Source organism: Rhinatrema bivittatum, chromosome 4 (assembly GCF_901001135.1).
Source record: "Rhinatrema bivittatum chromosome 4, aRhiBiv1.1, whole genome shotgun sequence".
Classification (NCBI taxonomy): Eukaryota; Metazoa; Chordata; class Amphibia; order Gymnophiona; family Rhinatrematidae; genus Rhinatrema; species Rhinatrema bivittatum.
In genome coordinates, this window is record NC_042618.1 from 218,262,290 (window position 1) to 218,279,183 (window position 16,894).

A 16,894-nucleotide genomic window follows, 5' to 3' on the forward strand; every position below is an offset into this window, starting at 1 on the left:
TCAGCTGTTATGCATACGGTATTCCACCAAAAGTGAAAATTGATTGTCTGCTTTTTTCAGGTGCTTAGTATAATTTTCAAGGCCAATGAAATTAAAATATCAATCGTTTGGCTTATGAAGAATAGCAATTTGGCAAAAACAGGGATCAAAAAATTAAGCTTAAATGAAATATTTTCATTCAAGTTCAAGATAATTGATATTCTGCTATAGGGAGTACCAGATCACTAAGTTTATCACAAGAAAATATATGCTCAAAAGTACCAATATTATCAATACGAAACCACTGAGACATCCACAGGGAACCAGAAAACAGACAGACAGGCAAGGAACACAGGAACAAACAAAAAATACAAGAAGGCCTGAACAGGTCACACTATAACATGGACAAGGCAAAGATATACAGACAGGCTAGGCCGCCTAGACCCACTGGCAAAAAGGGCCCGTGGGAAAACCAAGGGAAGCAGAAGGGCCACAGGGAGGCCCAGAAAGGACAAGGCAGGAATACAAGGACAGGGCAAGGAATACCCAGATACAGGCATACAGGAACCAATGGCATGACAAGGTAAATACAAGATAAGGCAAAACAGGCAATAGACAAAGAGGGCCACCAGGAGACCCAGATAGGAACTAGGGAAACAAACAAGGACAAGACAGGTCCAGACAAGGTGGCCTAAACAGGCCATACTGGAGGAGAGGCAAGAAGGACTCTAAGGCCATATGGAAGCAAGGCAAGGCAAGAAGACAAAGAAGGCCACACAGTAATAAGACAAGGCAAGAAGGCCACTAAGGCCATATGGAAGCAAGGCAAGAAGACAATGAAGGCCACACAGTAATAAGACAAGGCAAGAAGGCCGTTAAGGTCACAAGGAGGCAAGGCAAGGCAAAGTTGGCCGAAGTAAGGAGCCAAGGTGTCTTCATGATAAGGTACCGAAGCACTTGTGAGGGATGTTCTTATAGGGCTGACCTTGCTGCATTATGCAGCCTTCAAGGTGGTGGCTAGAGCAGGGCAGAGCATGGCTCAGTGAGGGCCCCTGCTGGCAGGGGGGTGGAGCTGCCCAGCAGCCAAAATCATGACAAGGACAACCCTATGGGTACCCCTGTATAATGAAAAACAAGTCCAAGAGTACATTATGTACAAGAAGGATAACTTTGAAACATGTGCGCATGCGCCCACATACACATTTAAATAGGCACGCACAATTTTATCATACGATTTTATAACATGTACATTTATAATATTTCACATACAAGCATATTATAAAATATGCATATGTTTGCCTCAGAACATTCACATGAATACATATGATACACTGAAACCATGTATTTCAATACATTGAATGCGTGCATAATTTACCCACCTATTTTAAACATATACAGTAAACATACAAAGTAAACATATAAAATAAAAGAGGACTTATGTAAGTCCTGATTTGCACATGTAACTCGGCTAATTTTATAACAAGCAGGCATCAAGAAAATGACCAGCTTTACCAATTAGCCCACCAGTTCACCCAGTCCTTCTCCAGGCTGTCAAAACCTTCCTGGTTCTTCAGCATGAATTCTCCCAGTTTACCGAGACCTGGCCCCCAGTCAGTACCACACAATAAACACGTTTATTATCACTTATGCCAGATAATTAGCAGGTATAAAAATACCCTAGTAAGTTGTAAAAGATATCCACGTATGTGTCTTTTAAAAAAGCAACTTATGCCCCTAGACCACCCCTTTTTTACAGATATATATTTGCGAACGAAAGTGAATATATACACATACTTGTGTCTGTTATAAAATATGGAATAAGCGCATAGGGGCGGATTTTCAGAGCCCTGCTCGCGTAAATCCGCCCAAAACCGGGCGGATTTACGCGAGCAGGGCCCTGCGCGCCGGGAAGCCTATTTTACATAGGCCTCCCGGCGCGCGCAGAGCCCCGGGACTCGCGTAAGTTCTCGGAGGGGGGCGTGTCGGGGGCGGGCCCGGTCGTCGCGGCGTTTCGGGGGCGTGTCGGCAGCATTTTGGGGGCGGGTACCGGGGCGTGGCTACGGCCCGGGGGCGTGGCCGCGCCCTCCGTACCCGCCCCCAGGTCGCAGCCCGGCGCGCAGGAGGCCCGCTGGCGTGCGGGGATTTACGCCTCCCTCTGGGAGGCGTAAATCCCCCAACAAAGGTAGGATGGGGGTTTAGACAGGGCCGGGCGGGTGGGTTAGGTAGGGGAAGGGAGGGGAAGGTGAGGGGAGGGCAAAGGAAAGTTCCCTTCTAGGCCGCTCCGATTTCGGAGCGGCCTAGGAGGGAACGGGGGTAGGCTGCGCGGCTCAGCGCGCGCAGGCTATACGAAATCGATAGCCTTGCGCGCGCCGATCCAGGATTTTAGCCGATACGCGCGACTACGCGCGTATCTACTAAAATCCAGCGTACTTTTGTTTGCGCCTGGAGCGCAAACAAAAGTAGGCTGTTCGCGCTCGTCTGAAAATCTACCCCATAGTGTCTACTTATGTGTATTCATGCTAATTTTTGTGCGCACAATCCTTTTAAAATTCGCTTTAGTCTAAACATAGGAGAAGAATATAACATCTTAACCATGTCAATAATCCCGTCCTGTCACCCAAATCCTTCCAAAGTATTAAACAAAAAATGAGATCAAATGCTTTTTCAGCATCAAAGGATAACATCACTGTAAGGGACTTAGAACGACTGTCCAATTCAATAAGATGACACAATAGCCTAGTATAATCAGCTGACAGTAGGGATGTATACTCAGGAGAAACAAAACAGGAAATGACAACAAAATTTCCTATTTTGTTTCAAGACATTTTCAAAACAAAACAATTTAAATTCTGATAAAATTTTGTCAGAATTTCATTTCATTTTGAAAATATAAAAAAAAGTTACTGGTTGGGCCTAGTCCTAGGCCCGAAGCCAGGGCCTCACACAGAGAATAGGCCGAGACTCAAAGGAGGGGCTCCGGCCTATGCCTGAGCCTAGGGGCTCACTTGGACCCTGGCTCTATGTCTGAGCAGGATGCTGGGGTCCAGGGCCGGAGGAACCATTAGAACATAAGAACATAAGATATGCCATACTGGGTCAGACCAAAGGTCCATTAAGCCCAGTATCCTGTTTCCAATAAAGGCCAATCCAAGTCACAAGTACCTGGCAAGTACCCAAACATTAGATAATTCACAAGCTATTATTTCTTATTAATTACTGTAATAGCAGTTTATGGATTTTTCCTCTAGGAACTTATCCAAATCTTTTTTAAACCCAGTTACACTAACTGCTGTAACCACATCCTACGGCAATGAAATTTAGAGCTTAATTATGCACGGAGTGAAAAAGAATTTTCTTCGATTTGTTTTAAATGAAGTACTTGCTAACTTCATGGAGTGCCCCCTGGTCCTTCTATTATCTGAGAGAGTAAATAACCAATTTACATTAACTTGTTCAAGTCCTTTTATGATTTTAAAGACTTCTATCATATCCCCCCTCAGTTGTCTCTTCTCCAAACTGAACAGCCCTAACTTCTTTAGCCTTTTCTCATATTCCATGCCCCTTATCATTTTGGTCGCCCTTCTCTGCACTTTCTCCAGTACAACTATATCCTTTTGAGATGCAGTGACCTGAATTGCACACAGTATTCAAGGTGTGATCTCACCATGGAGTGATACAGAGGCATTATGACATGTATCCCATATAGCCCCCCTACCTGTTCAATGTAATTTACACCTGCTGTTATACTGTAAACCGATATGATGTCGCTACGAATATCGGTATAGAAAAGTTTATAAAATAAAATAAAATAAATATTTGCCATTCCCTTCCTAATAATTCCTAACATTCTGTTTGCTTTTTTGATGGCCACACTCCTAAGACAGAACCTAACATTGTGTAAGTACAGCAAGGGTTATTTTTCCCTTTGCATCACTTTGCACTTGTCCACGTTACATTTCATCTGCAATTTGGAAGCCCAATCTTCCAGTTTCGCAAGGTCCTCCTGCAATTCATCACAATTCGTTTGAGATTTAACTACTCTGCATAATTTTGTGTCATCCACAAATTTGATCACCTCACTTGTTGTACCCCTTTCCAGATCATTTATAAATATATTAAAAAGCACCGGTCCAAGTACAGATCCCTGAGGCACTCCACTGTTTACCTTTTTCCACTGAGAAAACTGACCATTTAATCATACTCTCTGTTTCCTGTCTTTTATCCAGCTTGCAATTCAAAAGGGACATCGCCTCCTATCCTATGACTTTTTAGTTTTCTTGGAAGCCTCTCTTACAGGACTTTGTCGAACGCCTTCTGAAAATCCAAATACACCACATCTACTGGTTCACCTTTGTCCACATGTTTATTCACCCCTTCAAAACATGTAGATTTGTGAGGCAAGACTTCCCTTGGGTAAATCCATGTTGGCTGTGTCCCATCAAACCATGTCTATCTAAATGTTTTGTGTTTATTTTTTATAACAGTTTCCACTATTTTTCCCGTCACTGAAGTCAGGCTCACCGGTCTATAGTTTCTTGGATCACCCCTGGATCCCTTTTTAAATATAGGTGTTACATGGGCCATCTTCCAGTCTTCAGGTACATCAGATGATTTTAATGATAGGTTACAAATTAATTGAAATAGGTTTGAAATTTCATTTTTTTAGTTATTTCAGAACAGTGGGGTGTATACCATCTGGTCTAGTTAATTCACTACTCTTCCATTTGTCAATTAGGCATACACATCTTCCAGATTCACCATGATTTGGTTCAGTTGATCTGAATCATCACCCATGAAAACCTTCTCCTGAACGGGTATCTCTGCAACATCCTCTTAAGTAAACACCGAAGCAAAGGAATCGTTTAATCTTTCCGCGATGGCCTTATCTTCTCTAAGTGCCCCTTTAATCCCTTGATCATCCAGCGGTCTAACCGACTCCCTCGCAGGCTTTCTGCTTCGGATATATTTTTTAAAGTTTTTATTGTGAGCTTTTGCCTCTAGGGCCAACTTCATTTCAAATTCTCTCTTAGCCTGTCTTATCAATGTCTTACATTTAACTTGCTAGTGCTTATGATTTATCCTATTTTCTTCCGATGGATCCTTTTTCCAATTTTTGAATGAAGATCTTTTGGCTAAAATAGCCTCTTTCACCTCACCTTTTAACCATGCTGTAAATCATATTGCCTTCCTTCCACCTTTCTTAATGTCCACACCTGTTGCACACTTTTTAACTTTCTAGCTGTACCTTTCAGTTTTTTTCTATTTTTCTCATTTGCTCAAATTTTCTCTTTTGAAAGTTTAGCACTAGAGCCGTGGGTTTACTTACTGTCCCTTTCCAGTCATTAATTCAGATTTGATCATATTATGATCACTAATGCCAAGCGGCCCCACCACCGTTACCTCTCTCACCAAATCATGTGCTCCACTGAGAATTAGATCTAAAATTGCTCCTTCTCTCTTTGGTTCCTGAACCAATTGCTCCATAAAACTGACATTTATTCCATTCAGGAACTTTATCTCTCTAGCAGGCCCTGATCTTTTACTTACCCAGTCAATATTGGGGTAATTGAAATCTCTTCGCCGGGAAGGTTTGCTTCCCGGCGAAGAGACATTGAGACGCTGTGTCCATTTCAAAATGGTAGAAGTGATGTGACTCGCTATTTTTGATATTACCTGCATGCCCCTGAAGAAGCTATAAAGCAAAACACGGGCCATGTTGGGTTTGTTGAAAAAGAATGTGAAGATTCTCTCACTAGGGCAAATTTGAGGACATTTTTACAAAAAATCAAAAAATTAGAAAAATATATATTTTCATTAAAAAGAATTTTTAAAGGTGGATGATGTGTAGACCGGTTGGTCACTTTTTAAGTGTCACAACGTCAGGCTTGCTGACACCTTTTAGGCTATACTAAAAAATATTTTTGGTGTCCACTAATTTTTTGATGATTATATTCTGTGTGGTTTACCACTGACTCTTTTTTGATTAGGTAATTGAAATCTCCCATTTTTATTGCACTACCAGTTTGGTTTGCTTCCCAACACACAAGGGATTTCTACCCATAAAGATTTGATTGTGCATTTAGTCTCATGCAGGAGTTTTAGTCTTCTACTCTATGTCATCCCAGACATAAAGTGCCACCCCACCACCAAGATGCTCCTCGCTGTCATTGCAATATAATTTGTACCTTGGTATAGCACTGTCCCATTGGTTATCCTCTTTCCACCATGTATCTGAGATGCTAATTAAGTCTATGTCATCATTCACTGCTATACACTCTAATTCTCCCATCTTACTTCTTAGACTTCTGGCATTAGCATACAAACATTTCAAAGTGTGTTTTTTGTTTGTATTTACATTCTGCTTTTCAGTTGACAATGATAAATTGGAATCTTTTAGCTCAGGTGAGATTTTAATTATAAGCACTTGGACTATTTTTCTTATTATTGGAACCTCACTGTCGGGATGCCCTAATTCTAATGCATCATTAGTATCCTTTGAAGATACCTCCCTCCGAACCATGCGCTGCTGAGCGACTGTCGGCTTTCCCCTTTGTTCTAGTTTAAAAGCTGCTCTATCTCCTTTTTAAAGGTTAGCGCCAGCAGTCTGGTTCCACCCTGGTTAAGGTGGAGCCCATCCCTTTGGAAGAGACTCCCCCTTCCCCAAAAGGTTCCCCAGTTCCTAACAAAACTGAATCCCTCTTCCTTGCACTATCGTCTCATCCACGCATTGAGACTCCGGAGCTCTGCCTGCCTCTGGTGACCTGCGCGTGGAACAGGGAGCATTTCAGAGAATGCTACCCTGGAGGTTCTGGATTTCAGCTTTCTACCTAAGAGCCTAAATTTGGCTTCCAGAACCTCCTTCCCACATTTTCCTATGTCGTTGGTGCCCACATGTACCACGACAGCCGGCTCCTCCCCAGCACTGTCTATAATCCTATCGTAAGCCCAGGCTCTGGCTCAATACTGTGGCCTCGGTCAAGACCCGACAAAGGCCCAGGCCAGGAAATTTCTTGATCCTCACTTACTTTAACCACTGGGGATCTAACGCCACAACCAAGGCCAGGCCCAACACCAGGGCTTGGTTCGGAGGTCGGGTCCCGATGCCTGAGTCTTGGCCTAGACCAAGTGGAAACAGTCATTTTAAGAAAGAAGGCCTGATCTTGGTCCCAGGCCCAAGTATCGAGTCTCGGCCTCTGGGCCGGGCTGCTGCTTTGAGCCTGGGCCAGGGCCCAAGGGATGGGAGGCCTCAGGAGGCTCTGTTTCTTTTTGTTTCCTTTTTTTTAGGGGGGAGTTTAATGTTTATTTCATGTTTTTTTTAAACTAAATAAATGAAATGTTAAACATAACAAAATATGTGGGGAACCCCCCCCCCCCAAAAAAAGAAACAAAAAATGAAACAAAATTTCTACTCCTGTGCACCCCTAGCTGACAGTCTCTCTTTTAAAAAATCAGTTTGAGTTGGATGATTAAGCAGATTCAGTACTTTAGAAAGTCTCATACCAAGAACTTTGGCATACATTTTGTAATCAAAATTGAAAAGGGATGGGTCCAAGAAAGCAGCATGAAGTGAGGACGTGCCGGGTTGTGTTTCTGGGCTGTGCAGAGTCTTATTCCCTTTATTCAATTTTCTTTGCCCTGAAAAGGGTAAGCACAAAGAGAAACTTAGAGGACCACCCCCATGCCTCTCGAGGGTCTGTCACAGTCTACAGAAGATCTTTACCCTGCGCAATTTGTGGGTCTTTCACCGGTGAGCTCTTCCTTAGCTGCGGGGCGTCGAGGTAGCCCGCAGTCAGAGCAAGAGGTCTCTCTCAGTCCCGGTGCAGTGACAACCCCAAACTCTCCTTGCTGCAGAATTTGGCTGCCTCTGATGACGTTGGTGGATATAACTGCTGCGGTTCAAGCTGGGGCAGAGTTGATGACACTGTGGAGTGTACTGGGAGGGCAGTTGGCTGTGGTTTGAACTTTGGTACAGATGTTAGGGAGTTTCCTGTTTGAGGGCCTTCCACAGGCTCTGCAGAGTAGTACCAGCATGTCACCTGCTCCTCCTCTGGCCAATTTTCTGGTAAGATCTCCTCTGGCCAAACCAGATATTATTACAATGGACTACTTATGGGACACCCTGACACCTATGGAAAAGGTAATTTCTTCTTTGACCCTTGTAACAGTGGATTATACATAACTAAATCCAATCCAGCGAGTCTTCCTTTAGTACCCAGGCGGTAAAATTGGAAGGTTTTGAACAAGTCTCTGAAGTGCAGTTTGATATTTGATCTAATAATATGGTGATTCTATATAAAGCTGAGAACTTGGAAAACTATTTTTGGCCTTTGAATATCCATGTGATTAATTTTTCTAAAGTTCCCTTAGTTGCTCTAACTGAGACTTTCAAAGAATATTTGACTCACATACTGGGTATTTCATCTGAGGTTATTCCACCGATTAGTAAGATCTTCTTTCTCCCAAGATGCAAGATCAGCAGTGGAGTTGAATGCAGGAGCATCTCAAGATGCAGTTTCTTCCTAAGCTAATATTTTGAATCTTACTTATAATTTGGAAAGTTCTAGTTCTGCTGAGATCAAACAAAGGGGAATACCCTTGGTTTCTTTTATCTTTCCCAAGGATAAAGATTTTGTTATGAAAATTTTTTTTGTAATAGAGCTGCTTTATTTTACGGCTATAAGGTGTAGCTCTTTCCAGATGTTTCCAAGAGTACCCAAGCTTGCAGGAAAAGCTTCTTGCACTGTGCGAGGAGGCATTAGATCTTGGTGCAGTGTTTATAATACATTTTCCTTGTAAATGTATTCTGTAATTGAATGGTCGGAAATATGTGTATTTCTTGATGCCAGGAAATCTTTGAAATATTAATATGATCCTTGGGGGTTTATCCTATATTAGTAATCCCGCTTAACACTCTCAGAGTTTTCTTGATTATTGTTTGGCTTTTTCTCTGAACCTGCCTGGGCCCTTCTTTAAGATTATGGTCTCTTTAGAGCATAATGGTTATATTATTAATTCTTGATGCTGTGTTTCCTCAAGTACATTTGGCTTTGTAATCTTTATGCTTGTATTTCTAATCAAGCTTGTTCTTGTAATGTAAATGAAATATTATAAATAAGAAGTTTTAAAAAAAATTTAGAAGGGAAATGGGCCTGTAGTTCTGTGAAAACAGAGGATCTCTGCTTGGTTTTTGTAGAAGAATAATGATAGCCTCTGAAAATTCCCACCTGTACAAACTCTTGATAAAGTTTACAAAGCCAGAGAAAATTCTGCAGAGAAAGCTTCATAAAATTCAGCTGTAAATCCATTGCGCCGCAGAGCTTTATGTACATTAAGAGTCTATGGACAACAACATCTCCTTCAGCATGATTGGTTTATCCAACTGAGCAGCATCCTCTGCATCCAAACTTGGATGCTTAAGCTTCTCAAGGAACCGTAGGTTCGAGAAGTCAGAGGATGTACTCTCAGACTGATATAACTGAGAACAGTATTTCAAAAACTGAGCAATGATATTCTCATTTTTTGTAACTAAGTAGAATCCCCATAAAGCACATGTATTTTCAAAGACCTTTTTTAGCCCTTAAGTAATTGGCAAGGACTCGACTGGAACAATTATGACCTATATAATAATTAGCATTGGACATAAAAATAGCAGAGCCTTCCCATTGACGTACAGTGGTATTATATTGATATTTAAATTTTTGTAATTGTAGTATTATGTCCCTCCTACTAGTAGAGATATGCTCCTTTTCCAATAAATTAATTTCAGATTCCAATTTTTTAATACTGAGTAATCTTTCCTTAATTTTTAAAGGGGTATAACTAATGATCTCCTCTCTATGAAAAGTTCTATAGATATCCCTTCTTAAAAAATGGCGTGGGGCATCCATTGCTCCTACCATGTGACAGGGGCTAGCCAATGGCCCTGATAGCCCTTGTCACATGGTAAGGGCAAAAGGCCACCAGCGCCATTTTGATTAGTGGCAGCCAACGGCTCGATAGGGGGACATTGCTCCTGGGACCCCTGCTGGACCACCAGGGACTTTAGGCAAGTTTGGGGGGGGGGGGGTTGGGAGGGTGAGGGATTGTAAATAATTAGATCTGAAGGGTTTGGGGTTTTTTTTTCTGTGTGCCCTTTCTCCTCCCCCCAAAACATTAAGAAAACCATACGATATTTCGTGGGGTTTTCCTATCATTTTTGGGGACCCCCGATATATGACAAATGAAGAAATATCATACGATATTTTAATTCGTTCAAAAAACGATGCATATCCCTAATGAAAAGAGACTTGCTATACCGAGTCATAAAGGGGAGTGTGGAGGGAGAACTGATAGAGCAACTCCTAATTCCCAAGTCTTATCACTAGAAAGACATGCAGCTAGCACATAATCACCTGCTGGGGTGGTGGGGTCACCTGGGTGAGGAAAAAACCCAAGAGAAAATCTTGGCCCAATTCTTTTTGGCCAGGGATCTATGATATTGCCAGTCCTGTCCTACCTGCCAACCCACTAAGCCTGCCGGTGTTCAGGTGGAATCTCTTATTCCCATACCCATAATTGAAACCTATTTTGAAACTGTGGCTATGGACCTTGTGGGGCTGCAGGAGAGAACCACGTGAGGTAACAAATGTATTCTCATGATCCTGGAATATGCCACAATATACCCTGAGGTCTTTCCACTGAAAAGCATGAAAACCCTGACAGTGACGACTGCCTTAACGGAGGTTTTCTCTCGTGTAGGACTACCCAAAGCGATCCTGTCAGACCAAAGGACCCCAATCATCTCAAAAGTAATGAAGCAACTCTAGCCTACTGAAGCTGAAAGCTCTATGTTCATCAGTGTACCATCCACAGACCGATGCCCTCATGGAACGCTTCAACAAATATTGCGGAAATATTTAAACAAATGTTGAAACAAATATTATGGAAGTTCATAGATGAAGTTGGCATAAATTGGGACTTGCTACTACCTTATCTGCTGTTCACAGTCCTCAAAGTACCCCAGAGATGGACAGGCTTCACTACCACTTGACCCAACCACTTGAAGGAGTAACAGGTTGAGAAGATTGAGTAACCCTAGCATGCAGTTCACACAAATTGGCGAAAAGCCATATGTCAAATTCAATACTGAGCTTCAACAAAGAGCACAGGATTGTTTTCAGTGAACATGATAAATCCATAGGACACTTGACAGGACCTATTAACAACAATCTACAAGAAACATACAAATTCTTTCATAAGATAGGCTGCAGCATATTTTCTGTGGTAAGTTTGCAATTTCTACAGGCCTGTAGTAGGATACCTGAGTCAAAATTGGAGGTGACATGTAAACTTATCACTGAGGGTGTGGTTCCTAGTCCAATAATGGGGACACTGTCTTAGTGGGTGGTGCCTCAGAAGGCAACCTGATGTGTAGGAGGTGTTAGGCAAGCAGTTGCATGCTACCAGTCAGGGGCCTAGACAGACTGCTGGGGGCATGCACTGGTAAAAGGCATCCTTGCTTTGAGCTTGGTAGGTGTCTGATGGGCAAGCAGTGGACACAGCAATAACTGCAAGAGGATATCCCAGCTTAGTATTGCGGCAAGAGTCTGGAGGGATATAGACTGGGTACAGTCAGGTTGGCAGGTACAGCAGGAGCCGGGGGGGGGGGGGGAGAGAGAGGGGAGGGCAGTGCTGGATGCAGCCATACCTGTCGGGGGCATCCTTGTTTAAACATCAGTGGAGGTCTGACAGACATGTGCTGCCCTCAGATTCATGATTGCTAGAGGACATCCCAGCTTGGGAGCTTGGCACAAGCTTTGAGGGGCATGCACTGGATGCATTCACAGGGCAGGAGTAGGCAGCTTTGATCCTGGAGTACCACAAACAGGTCTAGTTTTCAAGACATCAGAATGAATATGCAAGAGATATATTTGCATACAATGGAGGCAATGTATGCAAATATACCTTATGCATATTCATTGTGGATATCCTGAAAACAAGACCTGATGACACTCCAGGACTGATGATGCTTACCCCTGGTATAGGGCATCTAGCTTGGACATATGGGGGAGCCTGGTGACTACACAAGCTGGCCCAGCTGACATGGAGGGCAGTCTAGGGTCAGTGGCAACTGGGGTATTCACGAGTAAACGTTCATTGAAAATAGAGTTGCTGCCTGTTACTTACAAAAGCTGGCAGCAAAGCAAGAGGGGCAGAGAGATGGGCAGTCTCATCTACCCAAATTAATTCAACTCTCAAACATATATATGTATTTTCTGTCACCCTAACTCAAGCCACACAAATAGCCAGACAACTTTTGCACGTGCAGAACTTGAGCACGTTTTCAAAGGGGAACTACCTGTTTGGTTTCTCCTTGAAAATTCACTGAAGTTACGCATGGACAAAAGTGGGCGAATATCCTTACCTGGAAAGGTATGACCAGATTCACAGCTTCTCCAACTCTTTTAATATAGGTTTGTTTCAAGTGGCGGGGAAGACGAATCTTTGGAGGTTCTATAAAGCAAAATAAAGAATTTAAACAAAGGCTATCTGTTGCTACAATATGCCATTAAGGGGGTCCAATTTCTTTGCATTGGTTCACCAATGTTCAAAGCCAAAGCATGCTGGTTGCATAACTTTAGCTATTACCACGGATATAAAGTACACAGTCACTTGCACTTATTTAAAAAATAAAATGCAAAGATCTGAAGAAGGCGTCCACATACTTGACTTTACCTGAACACGCTCCCTGGGCATGCCTCCTTTCAACGCAGCTGAAGGCATGTGCGTTGTCCAATGACACGTAGACCTTTCGCTGTAGGGAGGGTGGAAAATATCCAGACAGCCAATTTGGGAAAATGCCTCTTACCTGTGTAAATTGCTTTAAAAATTTGCCTCTCCAGTAGCATTTCCAACTCAGACAACCAAACGTCAGATAGGCTATAATGCTGTCCAGGAATATACTGTAAACACAGCACAGTGCTAATCCTTAAGAGAAGATACACACTTTCAAAATCATTTTAGGGCCATGTGAGAGTTTTGGACTCCTAGTCCTTCTCGGGTCCTATTAGGAAATTGGTTACGGTTGCCTCCAGGCAAGGAAACTATCCTGATTATAAAGGTTTCTTGATATCTTTGCCATATTTTTTAGTGCCTTGTAAAAGTCTTCACACCCATGTGCATTTTTCACATTCTGCTATCCAAAAAATACAAATCAAAATGCATTAAAGACAGAGTTTGTTTCACTGATCTATACAACATACTTTGGGCTTCTATTCATAAGGGTTTATAAATTCTAAATTCAGGAGTTCATTTTCTAGCTAATTAGGGGTTGAGAGTACAAAAAAATCAGTGTTTATCTGTGTTTTCGCAGTGCAATTACGGTTGCTGGGTACATTTTCTGGTTGAATTAAATACATGCATTGTGCACCTGAGGAGTCATAAGTGTGTAAAAGACACACAAAACAGAGTGGATCAAGACAGGCAAAGGGATGAAAGAATATTAGGAAAATTTGAGTTTTTCCTGTGTTTAGCCAATAAATACCTATTTTATTATTTTTGCATCAGGAGTGTTTTAATGGTGTTTTATCAGTTAAAACAAAAAATCCAAAGCCCTAAACATGCTTTACACATTCATCATTAAAGAAGAATTTTAGAAACATTCCAAAAGTAAATAAGAATAAAAATACAAAAATAATTGCATAAGTCTTCACACTCCTTAATTCAATTCTTGATGGTAGCTCCTTTTGCAGCAATAACAGTCTTGAGCCACTTAAGATAAGTAGTTTGATTTTATTATATATGTTTATTGTTATCCACTGAGATTTGTGGATTAGCGGAATATAAATGGTTTAAATAAAAAATTAAATAAGTATCTCCCAACTTTGCCTAGCAGGAAGTTACAGTTTTTGCCCATTCTTCTTGGCAGAAAAGCTCAAGCTCTTTCAAGTTAGCTGGGGATCACCTGTGGACTGCAGTCTTCAAGTCTTGCCACAGATGTTCTGTTCAATTCAGGTCTGCACTCTGACTGGGCCACCTGAGGACATTCACTCAGATAAAGCCCAGCTTCCTCCTGCAATCTATATTTTAAAAAACTGACACGCCCCCACCCCATCACCTCCATCACAAATGCAGAACACAGACAGAACCTCACCAAATACAGAATAAAGAGATCAGAAAGTATAAACAGAAACATAATGAGAGGAACTGAACTGGAACCACAACAAGCCGGCCTCTATATGCAGAGCAACAATGGAAAAACAGGAACATTACCATTTTTCATAATACATTAAATAATAAAATCAAGAAATATAAAACATCAATCAAAGTAACTTTTGGAACAAAGGTGTGGGGGGGGGATTTAGTTAAGGCTTGGAAGTGGATTAGATAGAGGAAGGGAGGGGAAGGTGGGGGGGCCGAAAAAATGTTCCCTCCAAGGCCGCTTCGATTTCAGAGTGGCCTTGGAGGGAACGGGGAAAGCCATCGGGGCTCCCCTCGGGCTCGGCGCGCGCAAGGTGCACATGTGTGCACCTTGCGCGCGCTGACCCTGGATTTTATAACATGCGTGCGGTACATTACACATACCATAACACAATAATACTGGCCTGTTAGGGGACTATTCCCACAAAACAGAGTACACATCTGATGCAAATAAGATATTGTATGTTCTCCATAATGGGTCCAAAGCTCTGGAATTCTATGCCAGAGACGTTATGTATTTTACCAGATAGTAAGAAATTTAAATGTGAGCTAAAAACATGGCTATTCAAAAACGCTTATAAATTAACTTAAAGGCACAAGAAAAACAGACCCAAAAAACAAAGCGGTAGCCGATCCAGTGAGCTGTGTAACAGTGACGACAATGGGAATCGGATGAAAACAAGCCCTTTATTAAAATGCCCGACTCTGGCCGAAAAACAGAGCCACAGGAAAGACAGAGACAAGAAAGACAAAAGATAATAATCTAATCATGAAGAATAAATCAAACAAGTGAATGTAAGAATCTCAAAACAACCCACTGACTAAGAAGTGAAAACTATCATCTTGTTTTAATTTTCAGTACTCTTTGCCTTAAGTGCTAGATCAATTATGAATATGAACTAGAAAATTTCACTTGATAAATATTAATGCCTGTCAATAATACCACTTTGTAACCAATTATTGTTTGTTTGCTGAGTTATAACTATGAATGTTATTTTGTAAACAAGGAACGACGGTATATAAAATGTTTCAATAAATAAATAAACCCTTGGAATCCCAACTGTTATTATCTGCCTGCTTTAGAATAGCTCTTCATCGGGAATTTGCACACTGCCAGTATTGAGAAGTAGCTCTCACTGAAGTACATAATTACATAAGAGTTGCCCTACTGGGTCAGACCAAAGGCCCATCAAGCCCAGTATCTCGTTTCTAACAGTGATCAATTCAGGTCACAAGTACCTGGCAGGATCCCCTTTTCTCAGTTATCGTCTCACAGCCCATGTACCCTCTTTCAGCCCTCTCAGCTCCTCTCACCTTCCCAGCCTGTGTCTACTCCTATTTGCATGTTGGAAGCGGCAGATGTCAAAGTATGAGCACACCTGGGACCCATTTCTGAGCTTCTACAACTTGGGGCATTAGAAATTTGGGTTCTTTTCCTCGCCATATCGGATGATGACAATGTTTTGTGTAAAAACTGCCATTTCTTAATGTAAGATACTGCAATTGTACTATATGCTGAGGTACTGATTGGTTTATTTTCTGTTTTGCTATTATTTATAGTGTCAATTTGTTCACACCTGCAACAAAGTGAAAAGATATTTAAAAAAAAATCATGCAACCCAATCTTTGGGTAACCGATGGGCCAAAAAGTATTTTTTACCTCTTCTGGGCCTGGCTTGGATCTTTATTTCCCTTACATTCTCTCTTTCACCTCGGGGCTGGATTCTTTCACTGACTGGGAGGATGGCTCCTCCAGGGGCATAGGTGGCAGGGGTGACACTATTACTTTTCCCTGGGAGAGGGGTACCTTTCCCTTCACCAGTACGTATGCTAAGTATCAACAAACAACGCGGAGACTCTGAGTGAGTGTCCAAAATTAAACTTTACTGAAGGTACGTTCTGAATAGTAAATTGCACAGTTTACGTCATTCTTATCCTTAGGTGGGTTTTTTTTACAGTTCTAATTCTCTGTATCTGTAACAAGGGTCTCTCTACCTTGGTCCAAGGCAAGGGGAAACTCTCACCATCCAGGACTTGGACAAATGAGGTTCCTAAGTGGGCGGGGATATCCTGGTTTTGGCAGGAAGCCCCTTTCCAACCGATCAGAAAAAAAAATGAACAAAGTCTCTGCGTACAGTCCCCAATGTTCTCTCTCCCAAATGAGGGTCCTCAATAAATTTCACGATGGTTTTACTCTCAGTTCTCCAGAGGTCCCAGTCTCTCCCTCTCTCTCTCTTTTCGAATCCCACGATGAAAGGGAGCCCCTGCTGGAACGCACAGCTCTCGGTGGTTCCTTTTTCCAGAGCAGGAAGAGGGGCAGCAAAACACTCCCCCCCCCCAGATCTTTCCCCAAACCCGAGTCCAAAAATCACCAGAAGGTTCCATGCAGCAGATCATCACCATCCCCCTGTCCTCACTGAGGTGGCAGAAGGGCCGATCTCCCCTATCTTAGGCCCCTCCCCCCCGGCACCCACACAGGAGTCTCGCAGGTTCCTAGCAAAGAAAAAGCTCTCTGAAATCCCAAACAACCCGGGACACAAACCCAGCCAGCCGGCGAATGGACTGGGAGAGCGGATCCCGGGACCTTTGTCCAGGAACTGCGGGCAGGTGGGTACCTGAGTCCCAGGGTAGGTGCAAATCCAACGAAGGAAAAAAAAAATCCCCACACTTCCTACAACTTCAAAACCAAAGCTTCACCGCCCCCAGAGCTCTCAGGCGTGAGCTGCTTTTATTACAT

General features: G+C 42.4%; 1 protein-coding gene across 7 annotated transcripts in view; it reads right to left on the reverse strand.

The window, feature by feature from the left end:
* The window catches only part of MYBPC1 (myosin binding protein C, slow type), a 244,050-nt gene that overhangs the window by 31,719 nt on the left and 195,437 nt on the right, over positions 1–16,894 (reverse strand). For all 7 annotated transcript variants that reach the window (XR_003856413.1, XR_003856412.1, XR_003856411.1 and 4 more), the window contains one exon: positions 12,383–12,471. Coding sequence is in view for 2 of the 7 variants with exons in the window: in XM_029599714.1 (XP_029455574.1) it covers positions 12,383–12,471 (89 nt within the window). In the remaining 5 variants the exon portion in view is untranslated. The remainder of the gene's footprint in view (positions 1–12,382; positions 12,472–16,894) is intronic.